The 20,529-nt window shown below is 35.3% G+C and overlaps 1 protein-coding gene across 1 annotated transcript in view; it reads right to left on the bottom strand.

Annotated features, from left to right (window-relative positions):
- Window positions 1–20,529, bottom strand: part of Dh44-R1 (Diuretic hormone 44 receptor 1) — a 1,227,197-nt gene that overhangs the window by 231,655 nt on the left and 975,013 nt on the right. The window contains exon 10 of the mRNA XM_069844580.1: window positions 3,263–3,327. Within this exon, the coding sequence (XP_069700681.1) occupies window positions 3,263–3,327 (65 nt within the window). The remainder of the gene's footprint in view (window positions 1–3,262; window positions 3,328–20,529) is intronic.

Below are 20,529 nucleotides of genomic sequence, written 5' to 3'. Positions count from 1 at the left end.
CATACGTGCTACATGCCCTGCCCATCTCAAACGTCTGGATTTAATGTTCCTAATTATGTCAGGTGAAGAATACAATGCGTGCAGTTCTGCGTTGTGTAACTTTCTCCATTCTCCTGTAACTTCATCCCGCTTAATCCCAAATATTTTCCTAAGCACCTTATTCTCAAACACCCTTAAGCTATGTTCCTCTCTCAGAGTGAGAGTCCAAGTTTCACAACCATACAGAACAACCGGTAATATAACTGTTTTATAAATTCTAACTTTCAGATTTTTTGACAGCAGACTAGATGATAAAAGCTTCTCAATCGAATAATAACACGCATTTCCCATATTTATTCTGCGTTTAATTTCCTCCTGAGTGTCATTTATATTTGTTACTGTTGCTCCAAGATTTTTTAATTTTTCCACCCCTTCGAAGGATAAATCTCCAATTTTTATATTTCCATTTCGTACAATATTATGGTCACGAGACATAATCATATACTTTGTCTTCTCGGGATTTACTTCCAAACTTCTTATTTAAAAGAAAAAAACTTAAAGTGATAAAACATTCCTTATCAGTGTCTCTAATGATAAAAGTTAAAATCAGAATCGTACAGATAGTACTTATCGAGTGAAACAGTGTTAACATTTATGGGAAAATTCTTTTCTGAGACATGTATTATTTGGGACTAATATGGTATTATACATTTTTATTGTACTCTATCCAAGGAATGAAATCTGCACAGTTACATTCCTTCCACTTTGTGTAAAAAGGCACAAATACACACGCACAGACAGAGTGCATGGAAAGATTTTGACACATAGATGGGGAATTTGTAAAATTAAATTTTTAAATTATGTTTTATTTAACGACACTCGCAACTACCGAGGATATGTCAGCGTCACCAAAAAATTTTTCCCCGCAGGAGTTCTTTTACATGCCAGTAAATCTAGTGACATGAGCCCATCGCATTTAAGCAACCTCGGGTACAGAATGCCAGCACTCCACCGCTGACAGGAGTTTGCATGATTTGTATTACTGCATATAATGTTTTGTGTAAATTTTGTATCAGTTGATTGAAATGCAACGACATTGAATTGGGAGCAACGAAGGAAGGTTGCTGCATAGATGGAAGTCTTCGAGTCACCCACACTGGTATGCAGAAGATATGAAGTATAATTATTAAGAATATTGTATATGTATGTATTTATTCACACTGCAATGGGTATATACCCGGTGGCAGTGGTAACTAATTACACTCAATAAAGACAATAATAAACACAATTAATAAAAAATACAATTAATAATAATACTAATAATTAATTCTAACAATAATAATTAATAATAATAATAATAATAATAATAATAATAATAATAATAATAATAATAATAATAATAATAATAATAATAATAATAACAGGGAACATCCTAAATTAAATGAAGCACGATCGGTTAAAATAACATTTAAAGTAAATCTAATTTGTACCTTAAACCTATGTTCGAACTAAAACCCACGAGTATGATATGTTCATATCTGCACAAGTACCTTTCAACACTACACTCATTTCGCTGTCAACTCACTCACTGCACTGGAACTACGACACATTTCACTGATTCTATCCTGATTTCACTAACACTTCAAAAACATTTCACTGTTCAAATACTTTGCACTGCGACTATAAACTATAAAGCTTCACTGACAGGAACACGTTTCACTTACTCAACACACTTCACTGACACAACATAATTCTTCACTGATAGAACACTTCAATAACAAAATATCATTTACACCCTTTAAATACTGTGTATAATTATCGTCTATTAGTAAGGTCCTTAAGCCTATTTTTAAATACGTTTTTGGTTGTTGGTAAATAATATATAGAACATTAAGAAATTTGAAGTATCATCTTATTCGATAATTTTCCATCTCAATGTAATTCCTTTTGCACAGCCACCACACTTTTTACCTCAGAAACCAGAATAAAGTAAGTTCAAAGTCTCCATTTTGAGATATGGTGACATAAACGTTCCACTCTGTACACAGCTTTATGACTTACTTCCTTCGAATATGGAAAAAATATATGCAACTATCCATCCCTGCAATTAGTGAGTACCACCATCAAAACAAGGATAAAATCCTGTATATGGATCACCCGTAACCTAAAAAATCAATGTTTTAGCGTTTACTTCCTTTTGCCTTCTGAGAAATTCTGCAGAATGAGGAGAAACAAGTGAATTTGAGAACTGATATAATCAATGTTTTAGCGTTTACTTCCTTTTGCCTTCTGAGAAATTCTGCAGAATGAGGAGAAACAAGTGAATTTGAGAATTGATATAATCAATGTTTTAGCGTTTACTTCCTTTTGCCTTCTGAGAAATTCTGCAGAATGAGGAGAAACAAGTGAATTTGAGAATTGATATAATCAATGTTTTAGCGTTTACTTCCTTTTGTCTTCTGAGTAATTGAGCAGAATGAGGAGAAACAAGTGAATTTGAGAATTGATATAATCAATGTTTTAGCGTTTACTTCCTTTTGCCTTCTGAGTAATTGTGCAGAATGAGGAGAAACAAGTGAATTTGAGAATTGATATAATCAATGTTTTAGCGTTTACTTCCTTTTGTCTTCTGAGTAATTGTGCAGAATGAGGAGAAACAAGTGAATTTGAGAATTGATAGAATCAATGTTTTAGCGTTTACTTCCTTTTGCCTTCTGAGTAATTGTGCAGAATGAGGAGAAACAAGTGAATTTGAGAATTGATATAATCAATGTTTTAGCGTTTACTTCCTTTTGCCTTCTGAGAAATTCTGCAGAATGAGGAGAAACAAGTGAATTTGAGAATTGATATAATCAATGTTTTAGCGTTTACTTCCTTTTGCCTTCTGAGTAATTCTGCAGAATGAAGAGAAACAAGTGAATTTGAGAAGTGATATAATCAATGTTTTAGCGTTTACTTCCTTTTGCCTTCTGAGAAATTCTGCAGAATGAGGAGAAACAAGTGAATTTGAGAATTGATATAATCAATGTTTTAGCGTTTACTTCCTTTTGCCTTCTGAGAAATTCTGCAGAATGAGGAGAAACAAGTGAATTTGAGAATTGATATAATCAATGTTTTAGCGTTTACTTCCTTTTGCCTTCTGAGAAATTCTGCAGAATGAGGAGAAACAAGTGAATTTGAGAATTGATATAATCAATGTTTTAGCGTTTACTTCCTTTTGCCTTCTGAGTAATTCTGCAGAATGAGGAGAAACAAGTGAATTTGAGAAGTGATATAATCTTACCTGTTCGGGTGCCGGAGCAAAGCTCTTGACAATCGCCCACAATATTACGATCAGTATAGGAGCTCCTGAAACAATAAAACATCGACATTTAGTAATAAAGAAAACAATCAATTAATCGAAATGCATAGTCTATCTACAAGAACGAAATTTTTAAATAAGAAACTTTTTCTAAAACGAGTTTACTTTCCCCAAAGAACGAAGGATTTTCATAAGTAAAATATCAAGAGACTTTCATAGTTGAGAGCGTAAAGTCGTTTGCTCTATACAGTAGATTTGCTGTATATAAAAATATTCCTTTGTTCATAAATAAAGACGAATAAAAGCAATTTTGGACTGAATGTCCACGTCATCCGCTATGTAGTTCTAATCTCCTGGTAACAGATGGATGTTATCACTGTGTCGATTCCGGACGCTTCTAGTAGAAAGAATGGAAATATAAACAAAGAGTCTTTAAACGTAAATTTTTCCTTTTTCCATTAGAGTGCTTCGAACCTGGTCTGTTTCTTCCCATCAGAAGAATTCATCTTGCCACCTTGAATTATATTAAGAAACAAAATGATAAACTCGTTGTTATAAGAAATTTCACTGGAAAAAATATATTTGGGAAAATATGCAACGGACGTAAATAATTTAATATTCTTCCATAAAAGTTTTGTTAAATTTTAGCTCAATAGACAGAATAAGAAATGAAGCTGCGTTGGAAAGGGTTGGTGATGAAAGAATGATACTGAAACTGACCAGGAAGAGAAAAAGGAATTTGTTGGGGCACTCGCTGAGAAGAAACTGCCTACTGAAAGTTGTAATGGAAGAAATGGTGAACGGGAGAAGAGTTCGGGGCAGAAGAAGATATGAGATGATAGACGACATTAAGATGTATGGATCATATGCGGAGACTAAGAGGAAGGCAGAAAATAGGAAAGATTGGAGAAAGATGGGTTTGCAGTGAAAGATCTGCCCTTGGACAGAACACTGAATGAATGAAGAGTTTAATAAATTTTGCTCGTTTTTGCTTTCTTTTCGAGATAAAAATTTTACAAACTAATGCCACTTCGCAATCTGTTATACGAATGTGAATCATGGATAATGAAATGATGCTGTATAAAATTAGAATCCTTAATGAACAAATTAGAAACGAACTAAATAATATATTGTTAATAAATGTAAAAACTGACAAATGAAATTGAAAAGGATATTTCTGCAGAATGTAAGAAACACGAATTCCGATGGTATTAGTATGGGAGATTCATGAGAAAGTACATTGTGTATCATCAGATGGTTCTTCTTTTAGACGGGCAGACATTGTTGCTATAAACGGACGCTTAAAGCGGGCTCTTGTTCTAGACCCTACTATCCGTTTCGAAAGGAACCTAAATCAGGCCACCGAAGTTGATACTGAGAAGAAGTCCATATATGAACCTTGTCTGCCGTATCTTTCTCAAAAGTACAACGTCCCTCTTAAACAATGGTCTGTCATTGGTTTGCTGTTTGGCAGTAGAAATTCATTTACAAAATTCACATGGAATTATCTTAAGGAAGTTCATATTCCTTTTGATTATGTAATGTCTATTCTTATAAATATTGTCAAGGATTCTCTTCAAATATTACATCATCATCTGTATTTCAATTAATCCACTTATATTTGCCTTCAACAATTAACTTTCTTTTTTCTTTAATGTATCACATCACATTATATTGTACATGTTTATTGTATTCAGGACCCTTGTGGTCACTCAAATTCTTTGAGCTGATGTCTATAATTTAGAAAAATATATACCTTAAGGGAAAAGAGAGACTTGGGAATACAGGAATAACTCGATGGGCCTAATTCTTGGAAGGCGGATGATGATGATGATGATTGATGATGATGGTGATGATGATGATGTCATACTGTCGGATATCGAGCAGCTGTCATTTTTAATGCTGCAGACTAACATTTTTAGCAAAGCTAATACTTTAGATTTGCGGGTAGCTTTTGTTATGAAGGAAAACGTAATCGTTACTTCAGGCTTGTGCTGAGTTAAGCAACAGTTCCCAGAATCCTCGCCATAGTCGAGCATCGCTGCCGAAGGGTTTTGGCCGCTAAACCACAATTTTTTGTTAGCTGTAACTAGCGAGACGTCGGTCGGGCACAGAGGAGATCTTGGAATCCGTGGATGTAGCATACAAAGAGGTGATGAGATGGACTCGAGGAATGTGCGATCAATACCCCAAGGTCTCTTTGCATTGTCAGTAAAAATGACTGCAGCGAAAGCAATTGCGACACTCAACTTTAAAAACAAACTGCGGAAACACAATTATTGAAATATAAAAAAACGCGAATGTTTGGCTGAGAATTCCCTAGTTTAAATCCGAATGGAGGCGAGATTTTTTCTCTCTTCATAACTTACATAACAGTGCCGAATTTCACTCAGTTCTTTGATAAAACTGTGCAGCGGGCCGTTCCCGTAGGTGAAAAATGTTGGAATCGTAGTGCCGATCTATTACCTCCCTTCAATTCCGAGTCGAAGCAAGAGGACGTACAATTAATGACATGGTTGAATAAAAATACCCACAAAGATAAATTTAAAAACAAAATAAAACATAATAATAAAAGAAGAACTTGGGGCATATTATACAGAGATTAAAAAACAAATGTGATCTAAAAATAACTCCTTTAACTACTAGCTACGCATGTTTTAGAAACCAATGTAAGTAGGATTATACCTACACTCGTGCGTATTTCATTCTTTCATTCCCGGTTTGTTTGCACGTAGTACTGAATATGAGCAAAACCTATTCAGTAATTCAATAGTTCGGTCGGTCTGTTAATCTGTCTGTCGATTTGACTGTCACTCGTCCACAGAGACATTATATTGGGAAACAACTTTTTCGATATCGGAGACGCTGATAACTTACATTAGCGTGGAACCATCGAAATACATTTATTTACATCACTCCCATTATGAGTCAAATAGGAAGAAAAGTCTGTAGAACACATAGGGCCGTATTCATATACATTCTTATCGCGGGCTTCCGGTGGATGATCAGCGAACTAACGTTTTTCGTATTCATACACCAGTGTTAGCGATATATGATATGAGATATGATATGATATGATATATGATATGATATGATATATGATATGATATGATACGAATCCTGTACAAGTAATCAGTCGATAGCCGGGGCTAGTTTAGCACGCTCGTAGCGCGGCCTAGCGAAATGTCTATGCATAGCACCCTTATAGACTAATTACTGTGTCTAAGTATACTATTAATGTACTACGTTGTTATTGTATATATCATTGTAGATAATCTACATGTGTTATGTAGTATGTAAGGGAATGTGAATGTGACTTCTGGTGAGGTTAACAGCTTCAAAATGAATACAACTCACGTGGGTCAGCTCCCCATGCGTCTATTAAAAAACCAGTTCTCCTTTCTTACGAGGCCTTAGCCCTTAATACGAGATAGGAGGCTAATTCATCCATTCATCCATCCAGCCATCCATCTTCATTCAACATTTTTATCCATTCCATCAATCCTTCTCATCCATTCCATCAATCTCTTTCATACTTTCCATCAATTCTATCCATCCATTTCATCCATTCCATCAATCCTTCCCATCCAACAACCAATTCCCTTCATCCATTCCATCAGTCCCTGTTATCCTTTCCATCTATTCATTCCACCAATCCATTTTATCCATCCATCCGCCCGTCCACTTCATCCACCCTTCCATCCAGCCGTCTATACATTTAATATATTCGTTCACACATCCATTTCATGTATACGTCCATCCATCCATCCATTTTATTCATCCATCTATTTATTTTCCGTCCGTCCATCCATTCATCCATCCATCCACTTCGTATTATCAAAAAGTAAAACAGGAATTCACTACAGATATCTCCTACTCATCATCATCATCATCATCATCATCATCATCATCATCATCATCATCATCATCATCATCATCATCATCATCATCATCATCATCATCATCGCCAAGACTACTAGCATCAGCATCATAATCACCACCACTACAATCCCTATCGCCATCATAACCAATCACTTCATTAGGAGACTGTCCCACTTCTGGCCACGAATTAACGTTTTTTTTTATTTATTTCTGTAATCCTATATATTTTACAGTTCGTTAAGTTTTTAAAGATTTTATTGGAATATGGATATTTTCAATTTGTTTCTATAAAAGAATTAGTGACCGCAAATCCCTTCCACACCGCACGAATCCAATAACGATAAAAATTGCACTGGACAAATCTGTATCAATTTCAAACCAAATGACGTATCTACGAGAAGTGTGACTGACTCATAAAAGGTCCATTAGTAGCTCCGTCTGATAGATGATTGCATCCCGTCGAAAGGGATCAAGAGTTCGATTTCCAGCTGACTGTAAAGTTAATTTTGTGGTAAAAATCACTTACACATGCGGTAGATTTTCTTTATTATTTATACTTTCCATTGATTGATTATTACTAGAGAAACCAGTGTTCGATTTTCAGCAGATTATAAGTATTATCTAATAGTAAATTATGCGACATACTTGCTACAATGTCTTCTCTCATACCAAATAATCTTGGTCTGCTGACGATTCTAATTTAAGGACTCAGATTTCGATTCCTGACAGGTTCTGAAAAAATGGCATTGTACTACAGAACTACAGCGGCAATTTTATTTCATTTATCAACAAGATGGCGCTCCGCCTCACTTCCACAGAGACGTCTGGAACAGATGGATTGGTCGCGTGGGGCAGCTCTCGCCTTGGTCTTCATGCCATGCAATTTATACTTGTGGGAGTATTTCAAGTTCTGTGTTTGTGCCATCATTACCGACAAACCTGGCAGGTCTGAGGGTCGTACCTTCGCCGCCATCACAGCAACCTGTAGAGATGACCTAAACCTCCGACTTTTTATCTGCAGGATAACAAAGGAGCCCAGAAAGAGCATTTAGGATTATAATCTCTCGTTTTTACTAATAATTTGTTTATTGGTTACTTAATGACGGTGTATCAATTACTAGGTTATTTAGCGTCGATGGGATTTGTGATAGCGAGATGTATTTGGCAAGATGAGGCCAAGGATGTCACATTCTCCTTACGGTTTATAATTTTTATACGATACTTATGCACAGTTGGAATAGAAAACGTTACCAATAAAAAATCCATTAGCGATGGATGTATAAACAGCCTGTAACTATACATGGGAACAGCGAATAGGGATTATAAAGAATGGACACTTCGCGCCGGTACCTTTGATGTAGCCGGGCTGATTTCAATGACCTTCAAGCCAGCTAAAGCGTCAGATTCTGCTTTCTCCCTAGAGTTGGCGCTGACATCACACCAGCTAGCAGTCGACACAGCGGAAATATAACACACATAATTAATGCATCTAGGTACATTATGTACTCAAATAAAATAAATTGGATCCATAAAATAATAAATCCGTCATTAACTGTAATGTCTAGACTCTGGAGTTCCTTTATAATGAGAGTTGAGACGTTGACCCCAACAACAATTAAAATATGTAATGATTTGATAGCGCTGAAAATGGAAAAACAAAACTCTTACGAGAAGTGAAACCATATACCTATATTACATTATATACAAATATTAAACGAATTCGATACTTAATTTTATAATGTATTATATTATTTTATAATATAATTTATTATATCTGAAATATAAAATATTATTATTACTACTAGTTTGTCACTGAGAAATAAGGAAAAGCTGTTAACTTGAATTTATTTGAAGCAAAGCGTCACTGGATTATGCAATAAGGTAGGCGATGTTTGGATCCTGTGTCTCAACTCTATTCACAATTATTATCTTAGCGTATGCTCGATTACACTAACCTCTAGCGCTTGAAATTGGAACTAAACGCTGCGCACAGAGAAACAAAACACAGGAAAATTCGCTCAGTGTCCATTCTTTATAATGCCTATTCGCTGATGGGAATTACTTTGCAGTACTTATATACATGAAACCCCTTATTTAAGCGTTGTATATAGGGAAAAAATGGCCGCCTCTGTAACAGCTGTTCGTATCGATTGTCATTTTAAGATGATGGTTGCCTTGTAACCACAGAACAACAAATCAAAGGGGACAAAATAAGTTTAGTAATATTGCTGTAGCTGTACTCTTTGATCAAAATATAGCGTTGTAATCGATCAGCCTCAGTTGTACTATCGATACTTAGCGCGGCACACTAGAGCACACTATCTGGTACAAAAGAGAATCTCAGTTATTCTGTTTCCTTTCCTAATAAAAGTCCACACCTGTGAAGTAACGGCAGCGCGTCTGGCTGCGAAACCAGGTGGCCCGGGTTCGAATCCCGGTCGGGGCAAGTTATCTGGTTGAGGTTTTTTTCGGGGTTTTCCCTCAACCCAATACGAACAAATGCTGGGTAACTTTCGGTGCTGGACCCCGGACTCATTTCACCGGCATTATCACCTTCATATCATTCAGACGCTAAATAACCTAGATGTTGATACAGCGTCGTAAAATAACCCAATAAAATAAAAAATCCTAATAAAATAATAACGAAACTCTGACGTAGCTGTGTAACAGTTGTATTGTTATACACGATGTATGTAGTGATTATTAGTCAGGAATTTACATACAGCTTATAAACGAGCTGTTTACTGTGTAGGCCTAAGTATAAGACAGGTAAACGTCTATATAAGAGTTTTTATTAGTAAGACCGTTTATTTTCATACCTGTGTATCATTGTCTCATGTTTAGTGGACTGCTTGCAATTAATTTTAAAAGTATTTTTATGCTCGACCATGCCGAAATGTAGTAATTATACACCTCGTAGCAGACCTTTAATGCATGTCATTAAAGTACACCTACTCATTAAAGGTCAGGTCTTTCAGCCAATGACGACTCAGGTTACAAATGTTCAGCCAATAACAGGTCAGCTTTCTACCGTTATAAAACCGCAAGTATCGATTATTCTCGGATATGCAATCGAAAGAGAATTAGCGAAAAGTCACGGAGGCTGGAAATCCAATACTGTCGCAGAAGGTTATGTTCTGTTACTATAATAATTAGCGTTAATTGTAAATAATATTCAAATAAATTAAATTTGTCATCTCGTTTTTCAATGTCTAATTTAATTTCAATGTTATCTCTGTAGGTTCTTATGGCCTAGCAAGGTTAATGTGGATATCTGTTCCTCGGAAAAAAATCAATACTTTCGCGTCTGCGCACATCTCACAACATACGGAACATAGCTGAAGGTCAGATACAATTAAAATTAATAATATCAAGTTAGAAATATGGTCGAGCATAAAAAGTCGTATGAAACTTGCCTATAATGGTAATTAAGAAGCTCGTATGAAAATTATGAAACTCGCTTGCGCTCGTTTCATAAATATCCATACTCACTTCTTAATTACCTTCATTATAGGCTCGTTGCATAATGTACTATTATTTTAGGGCGCTTTAACTGCGATGGTTATCGAAGTGAAATGAAGGCGATAATGCCAGCGAAATGAGTCCAGGGTCCAGCGCCGAAAGTCACTCAGCATTTGCTCTTAATGGATTGAGGAAGCTCCCCGGAATAAACCTCAACCAGGATTTGAACCCAGGTCCGCAGTTTCGTAGTTCGACATGCACGGTGGACTGAAATTTTTATCGAAGTAATAGGTTGCTGATTATAGAAATATAGATGGAAAATAAATAAAGTAAAACAGAAAAATGTAGAAACATACAGCAAAGGACTAGGCTACACGAATGCACGAAGTGCCCTATAGTAAATTGTCTTGACGTCTCGCGTAATTCCCGGGATTTTCTACATACATAGTAATTAATTATTATTTCACCATAACAACCTCATAAAATTACTTACAAAAACACTCCCAAAAATAATATACACTTATGAAAAAATAAATAAATAAATAAAAAATTATTGGATTAACAATATTTTCACCGTTACAATTAAACATATATAAACACTAAATATAAACATTTACATAGAGATAAAAAAAATTTACAGGACAAAAAGTTCGTCCAAAGGGCTGGACTCTGGAAGAGTACCCAAAACGCTCATTGCATTTCCGCGTTGAATAGCAATACTTAAGCGTAGACGCAAATAAGTAGTGCAACGGCGATCACCAGTAATGGAGATCAAAATTTGGCCGATTTGAGATACCAAAACTTTAGCGTCATGACTCCAAGGACCGAAGGTCTCCACAGCAAATGGGACAAAGATATAATTGTCTAAAAGATGAGCATATTTATTGATTTTCTTCTTCACGGCTAATTCAGCAGCAGATGCTGCGTGTCTGGAGGTATTCGGTAAGTGAGATGGAGCTAGAGTGTCAACGCAAGTGGAGTCCCAAATTAAAGATTTTCCTCTAGACCATGGAATTAAGGTGAGACCATCGGGTCGCTTACCATCTGCGCCACTAATACCTGGTGGTTCCAAAAGAGACGGGATGCCACAAGAAGTCAGAGATCTTTTAATGATATCATTGAGTGATGTATGTCTGGGAATGCGACCCTTGCTCCTCGCACAGCTGAGTGCATGATGGCCGTAAATATCAGCAATTCCTCCGCAAGTACATTGGTGTGGCTGGCAGAGTTTACAACCAAGGCGTAAAGCTATTGCGATTTTAAAGGATGTGCTATCTATTAGGGTACCGATGTGAGGAGAAGGTAATGCATGTAACCAAGCTCCAGACTCACTCTCTTGAAGAGCTAGGAGATGTGCAATGTCTTGTTCGGATGTGAAAGAAGAAAGGAGTGTATCTAAAATTTTTTGGGAAAAGATAACGTCCCACTGCTTTTGAAATTCAGGATGGGCAGGAGGATGAGTGGTTTGTGAGGAAGTATACAACATACATACATAGTATATACTTCGCACGAAAACATGACGACCTTCCCTCATCCCCTTCACCAGTTAACTGCAGGCACGCGCAAGGGATAAACCCTTAGCCGAGTTGCCAATTCTTGAAGTCATTGTGATTTGCAAACTTTTTCAAACTGTGTTCCGTGAAACCGCGATTTTCAGAAAGACTATATTATCTTCGTAAATATACCTTAATTTATAATTACTAAAACAAAATTGGTATAAAAATGAACAAACTTATTTTAAAAACACTTTATATTTATATTTTCACTAACATGTTTTGCCTAAATAAACAAAAAAATGCAGACCTCTATAATAAGTGTTAAATTCTCATGTTATTGAAGTTTCAGAATTTTATACTTAATTAAGAATGTTGCGCTGGTAAAATTTTCTGAAATTGTGATCATTGAATAGTTATAGGATTTATAGTACAAAAGAGTAAAGTTAGATTTTTTCAGCTTCGCCTTGGGTGATAATTCCCACGAACGCATAAAATCTGTTTACTCTAATGTGCTATACAATATTTTATCATTACTGGTATGTAAATTTAATTTTAAATTGTAGGGCTTTTCTTTGTACTGTGTTGTTGGCGAAGAAGTTCATATATATTCATTTTAATTAATGCTAATATGTTGGTTGTCATGTAGAGAGTGATTTAAAAACATTTAATTCACTGCTGTAAGTTAGAAAACTTTTAAGCACTGCTGTGAATAATGTCATATTTAGGTTGCTAAGGACGGTGTTGCTGTTGGCCATATCTCTTTCGCGTACTGTTCACATACTGTTCGGCGAAGTAAATCACGTATAAAATCGTCTATCTTACCGAATTCTGTTATTTTCTCTTTAGTTGGTGAACCGTAATTCTTAATTTCTATGCCCATATATCCAACTCCGCCGGTTGCGTCCGATGTTAAGTGATTAAGGTTATACTTATTAAACTGCCTGAACTTTCGATTACTTTATGGATAGAATTTCTAACGTTAGACACAATTTTAACACTTTGTTTTCTTAGCTACGCTCCTCTGCAAATAAGATATTCTGTTTTCTTCGACGGTGTTATTTGTTGTTCTTGTCGTGATCTTCAGGTGTATCAGGAGGCCTGGCTGCGGATCATCTGCTCCAACACTCATTAATCATGGCCGGAATAAATTAGACATATTGAGGCGCACAACGGTATAAAACAACACGTCGACAAAGACACTGAGAACGGGTGAAAGCCATCAGGTAGAGGCAATGACTGTTAGATTTGGCAATGCTGGGCTCTATTGTATTTCCGCCACGCGGCTAGGGGTTGAGTAGAGGATGGGGGTTTATGAGGGATTACCAATTCCAAGAAGAGTGGCCGTCATGTTTCCGAGCCAAGTATACATAGTAACTACAACAATAACCAAATTCAATGCTGATCATTATTAAAGTAGAAAATGCATTAGTGCGTCGTAGCAAGACTAGACCTCAGCCTGCACAAAGATTTATCTATCTCGCTTGATGTGAATTCGGTGTTGAATCCGTCTGGCGTTGCAACTGGTTGGTTGCCAAGAGCGAACAAAGAGTGCAGAACTTGGCGGTTAGACTTTGATCGATTAGCCTTTGTTTCCGGAGAGACGGGAAGCAGAATATGGACTTAAATGTACCTCCGTAGCAGGCGTCAGGCTAAGAGTTGAATATCGATGTAATTCAATGACACAGCGACTTCTAAAACAATTGAACGCTTTATATGTGTAATGTTAGACTTCATTTAATATTCCACCTGAGCTACGAAACGCATTCACAAATAAAAATTTGCTGATTTAATAATATAATAGGATACCACCGACGTAGCTCAGGTTTGGCGCGTTTTTCTATTTATTTGAGGCTGCGTGCGGGCGTAGTCGTGGGTTGGAATCTCGCTTGTGGTTATTATTTAGCTTGTTTATTTTTCTTTTTCGAAGTTTCTTTCCAGGGTGAAAGTTAGATAACTACATGACTGGCATTACAAAATATTAATATTCAAATTACTTAATATGTATTTGCACTGGATGAACCGTAAGTAATTTAAATAATTCTGGTGATTGATATGATGATGATGATGATGATGATAATAATAATAATAATTTATTTTAGTTGGCAGAGTTAATGCCGTAAGGCCCTCTCTTCCACTCAACCAGCAAAAAGAGTATATACATATGCATGAACTTACAAAGAATTCAACAATTTGATTTAGATGAGAGTTACATGTATACAAGAGTTATTTACGAATTACACAACAAAATACTATGAACTATTAATTAAACACTGAAATACAAACTATGTAGCAGAATTAAGCTAAAATACATAGCATGTTAATATATTTCAAATAATATTAGATAATAGAAAGAGATTATTATGAGACAATTTTGAAAATACAGCACAATCAGGATGATGTCTAAAGAAAAAAGCAACATTGTAGTCAGTAATATTTTAAATCAGTATGATTGGAGTGAAATGCTAATAAGGTTATCTTTTAAGCTGTTCTTAAAGGTGTTTTTTTGTCTTGCAGCCCCTAATACTTTGTGACAAGGAATTACATTGACGTGAGGTGGATACTGTAAAAGATGATGAATAACAAGATGTTCTATGAAGAGGTATACTTAGCGTGCTACAGATAAGTGATCTGGTATTTACGTCGTGGTTAGAGTATATAGATAAGAGAAACGAGACGAAAGGTAATTTGGTGTTAAGGTGTGCAGAATTCGAAGATGATAGAGACTGGATTAATCTTGCACAGGATAGGGACCCATGGCGGGCTTATGTGAGGGTGGCAATGAACTTGCGGGTTACTTAAAAGCGATTTATAAGTTTTGTAAGTAAGATTGATTCCTTTAGTAAAAAGCAACAAAAAAAAAGGTAAAATACCATTTTGCTATGTTTTGAATATTTTTACCGAAAAAAAAATATACATTTTAAAATACATGAATTACGAGATCGTGCAACGCTGTGTAATCAGTAGGGGATGCACATAAGGCAGTCCTGCTCTGAACAATCCCTTCATCTGGCTAGTTATGAACAGGGAAGTGAAGGTCATTGCCATGTACATTGCTTTTCAACTTGTAAGCAAAAATACAGATGATATGCCGTTTAATTTTTGTGTTTAATCTGTGTTTGAGAGCGGAGAATGAACACTGCTCATTTCACGTTAAATATAATATTGTAAAATAAACTCTACAACCTAATTTTAATTAAATGTTCAGAAAACGCAGACAATAAGATACGTTTATTTCAAAATAAAATTAAAAGATTAAGACATATTTCTATCTCCCATTTCAATTTAATATGTTAGAGAACGTAAACAATAAAGAAACTTATGTATAGGGAGTGGACTTTTATGTGCTAAAAATTTAAATATATTTATTTTTATGTGCTAAAAAGTACGAAAATATTTGCTAAAAATAAAAAAATATTTTTTATATATGACAAAAATACCTTACTTAGCTTGAAAAAAAAAAATGTTACTAGGTACTCACCAGCCACACTTGAGTGCTAGTAGTTGGCCGAGAATTGCTGTGAACAACAAAGGTCATCTCCAAATTCTCCATCACAAATAAATGCCGATTATCTCTAAACAACGACTTATACTGTGAAAACGATCTTTCCACATCACAGGACGTCAGACGTGCATATTTAAAGAGAGGAATGTCACAAACACAAACATCGTCAATTTCACCTACAGGCACATCCTCCAATACTTGAGCAACTTTACACATTTTTTTTATATCCACTGTTTTTCCCAAACACATTCTGGAATTTATTCCTTAGTACTTGTACTTTGCTAATAGGAAAGCCAAATTGATATTTAAACAGCCATCTTTCAATATATCTTGAAGGATACTGATTGACGAAGCCGGGTAACAGGGAATCACAACAAGATATATTGCCTTACTTGATAGACATGAGCAAGAGGCGAGAGATTTGTTTCAATTAAATAATGTTCATCCTCGAGTTCTTAATATGTTGTGTTTCACGAACAAAGCGTGGAATGAAATCATCTTCAGCAACAATAAACATTCCTAATTATGTGTTGCAAGATCTCTCCTCCTTGTCCATGTTAATTTATTCTCTAATAATAACACTGATATGCTGCCTAGCAGTTCTCAGAACTTGAGGCGATACTATTACAAAAATGGATCACGGATACACCACACAGCGCTTAGAAACACGAAGCAACCAAGAATTCTTAAAAAGATAACATACTTCTGAGTGATAGGCCTATAATTGATTTAGTTTTAAAATATTTAAAAGTTCTTGTAAAATAATTATTTAAGTAAAAAAACTCCAAGATTTATGTGTTTATAACATATTTCCTGAAAATATGTATTTACATATTTTTTTTTGTGAAAATATGTGTTTTTATGTGAAATAAAATTCGGGTTTTAAACTTGAAACTTCATGTTCGGAATTTTTAACTTTGTTAATTGTGTTTTGTCACACGCAAAAAGAATATTTAATTACATAGGAATCCGCTCCTTACTTATGTAACTTTCTAAAAACAAAATTTTAAAACATTTAAAATTCTACAGGAAAAAATAAAAGTATTATATGCATATTTTACATTAAACGAACTAAATTAAAAACATTATTTTTAAACTCTTCGACTAAATTTTAATTAAATATTCGGTGAACACTGACATAATCATCACTATAAAATTTTGTTATTGTAGGTTTAATTTGTAATTCAGTAAATACAAAAATATTCTTTGTTCTTAACTTCTATGATAAAATGTCTAGCTTTCATTAATCAGGTATTCTTGTCGTACTTTAATTTTTATTGTAATTGTAATTGTAAATTTAATATTAATTGTAATTTTATTGTTTATGTTATAGTTGTAATCCCCTGGTAGAGGGGCAGAGAATGCCTGACGGCCTTATCTCTACCAGGTTAAATAAATAAATACTAATAAATACTAATACTAATACATACAGAAAAGCTTATTTTACATTATACAAATCTAATTAATGGTTAAAATAATCTCCCATTTGTTGTACTACAAGCAGTTTCTCCAGACAGAAATAGTTCCCTCCCACTTTAATGTTTAAATTAGTAACCGGTAAAATTACACACAAGAAATTAAATTTCCCTTGAAAGCAATTTCATTGTGTGTGTTACGTTCACATTTCTCGTTGTCTCGTCCATCTCTCGCATCACGCGAGCTGTATCTGTTCAGGCAATAACCTTTACAGGGTTGTCAGAGTGCATCAAGTGTTAAAACTCCACTGCAGAACGAAAACTTTCGTATGTATTTGTATTCAAAGTTATCAGTAACCGTAACTTCTCTATATGAAAAGTATGTAATTAGCTGAAAATATTTTGAAATCGTGAAGAAAGTTCTTTAGGCAAACTATCTTATGAATACGTATCAACTGTGTTTTCATTTGGCATCGAAGAAATTGCTAGTGGCGAGATGAGTCCGAGAGTTAACCGCGTTATTACCAGACATTCTGCTTACAGTTGGAGAAAGCCTGAAAAAATACAAGTGAGTAATTTTAAGCGGGAATCGAACACTCAATCGAGCAGGAGTCCCACGCGCCAAGCTCCATCTTGAAGCCATACCACATTGTGCAAAGATAGCTTAAATTCTAACGTCCAGCAGCAGGAAGACAGCTTGGTAATTGCATCTGGACATCACGACGTAGAGCTAACGAACTGAAATGCAGATTTAATTAGTCACGGAGACAGTTAAAGCATGAAGCTCAGGGCAGTCGTCAACATGGTGGTGTCAACAGTTAACGCTGTCTGCAGTGTAGGAGACAATGCATTCTATGCAGCCAGATCTAGTCTACACTCTAAACTGGTCAAGAGGCGGTTACGTTCTGAGCAGTAAAACTGTCATAGATAGCGTAATATGAGAAGATATTTAATTTTGTTGACTATTACACTTTTACTACGTTATACTACTTTTGACCAATAAAACGGTACGAAAGGACGTATTTCAACCAATCATGTCTGCTTATCGCATAATTTTATCGCGTCTCTAGCATTTGTTTCTTTGTTTGCCAACATTTCAAACTGCATTGGTCTGGATGTCAAAAAACAGAAAATTACAAACCACTCCAGTTAATGCACAGCAGTTTCAAATATGACTCGCATAGGCATTCAAGAAAAAGAATTAATAAAGATCACTGGTCATATCTATGCATCTTCCCTGAAATCCTATTAACAAATAAATGAAGAGCACCATTCGGAAATCCTGAATAAGTTGAGGAATACACCATGTAGGCATACATCAACGAGTTCTACTTCTTTTACGCAAACGTCCAATATAACATCAACTGAACCACCAACCACTAAAACATTCAAATTTGATAATTGTACATTCAATAATTATTCCTTTTAAAATTATTCATGTTTATTTTTTATGTCATCGTCGTTAATTAAAACTTTTCTAACACTTGTGTATATTAGTTAGGTTATGTTATAGCTTCTGCTATATGATATTATGGATAGTCACGTATCAGAGATTGTTTAATATTAAGATTTATTGAAAATCATCTGTCAAGTGACGTTGATTACTGGGATCCGGATGATTGAAGTGGAATGCAACTGTTTTAATAAAAATGAAACTGAATCAACAAAGCCTTCTTGACTAGTAACACTGCCACCGTGATCTAGATCGATAAGGCTTTGCTAGTAATCGTCTACAGAGTTCAATGAAGTTTCCATAGTTGGCACAACTGATAGCAAGATAACAGCTAATCATAACACACCACTGCCATCTAGCATGCATCTAGCGTAATATTTGTAATGTTGAGATGATACAATAATATATTTGAAGACAGTTGTATTTCCGTAAGTCAATTAATATTTTATTGTATTGGAGTACTTTGTTACTTCTAATCGTGTAATAGTCAATTAAATCCCACTGAAGTTTTGATTTTCTCTAGATAAATCAAAACCTCTAGTGAGATTAATAATAATAATCCGTGGCGCTACAGCCCATGAAGGGCCAAGACCTACCAGCCGGCTGCTGGCCTCACGGCCACATGCCGAAGCAGAGGTGGACGATCATCCAACCAGAATGGAGGTATCGTGTGGTTAGCACGATGATCCCCCCAGCCGTTATAGCTGGTTTGCGTAACCGGATTTCGCTACCTATCGTAGCTCCCCAAGTGCATCACGATGCTGGGTGGGCACCGGTCCCATACACTGGCCGAAATTTCATGAGAAAATTTGTTCCCCCATGAGGATTCGAACCAGCGCGCATTCCGTAACCCGAGTCCTAGGCAGGATGCCTTAGACCGCGACGCCACGGCGCTGGACCTCTAGTGAGATTACTGTTGATAATTTAACCAAAGGAAATGAAAACCTTACGTCATATATAGTGAGACTATTATTTTCCCAAATGTAGTAATAAGATAAATAATCAACTTAAGCTACTTACTTACATTGGATCATATTTAATTAACACTCGTAAAGAAATAATGAAGATATTTCCAAATAACTTACTATAATAATACCGGACAGCTGTATACTTACAGACGTGAATGCGAAATATCGCGGACCTGACATCTAGCGGAGCGGCGTGGAATTACGTCCACAAATACAAATATTAACATAGCGGGAATCGGACTATTGTTTAAAATGTGAGGTATTAATGTGGAATAATATATGAAACACTTAAAAAATGTTGAATAGTATTTAATGTAACATTATTATTTTATATCAAAGCTGCATATTATGAGAAATACTGCATACTTCGTATTACTTTACGTAGTTAATTGTTACATATTTTTTTCTTTGCTTTAATGAGACAAAATTAATTCTGACATAAAAATAAACAATAATGCTTTATATACGCATTGCTGACATCTGCAAAGATAAAATTGATAGTAATATGATGCTTGTAATATTCGTAAGGACATATGGACAACAATGAAACTTAATTTGATAAAACCTTAAAATTTTCAATACATTTTAACTTATTCTTTTATTAGGCCTAAATAAAAAAGCTAATTTTTACTGTTCTATCAACACAGAGACGAAGGCATTAGGCCTATTAAAGAATGTTGTTGACTGACGTTTTATGAACTCTCGGAAATCGAAAGTACGATTTGGAGCAATTTGTAATGCTGTAATTGTAGCAATTATAAACAGCACATATACACCCTGACATTTTAACACAGCACTAATTAATAAAACTATTAACTAGCCCAGCAACAATCTACATTGCAGTTGATTACAGCTTTTTTCGCGGGTTTCACCACACCGGTCGCCTAGGTAGCAGCACCAGCGTCGTTCGCGCGCAGAACTGCTAGCTGTCCGGTATTATTATAGTAAGGTATTTGATATTTCTTTATAAGTAAGACTAGAGCAATCTAGCGTTAACTACTTAAACTGCATATGGAAGTCAGAAACAACTGAATAATGTTAATAAGGCCTATTAGTTTTTATTAAACACTA

The sequence above is a fragment of the Periplaneta americana genome, chromosome 13 (genome assembly GCF_040183065.1).
Source record: "Periplaneta americana isolate PAMFEO1 chromosome 13, P.americana_PAMFEO1_priV1, whole genome shotgun sequence".
In the NCBI taxonomy this organism is placed as follows: Eukaryota; Metazoa; Arthropoda; class Insecta; order Blattodea; family Blattidae; genus Periplaneta; species Periplaneta americana.
The sequence above is the reverse complement of the archived record's forward strand: the minus strand, read 5'-3'. Positions and strand labels throughout refer to the sequence as shown.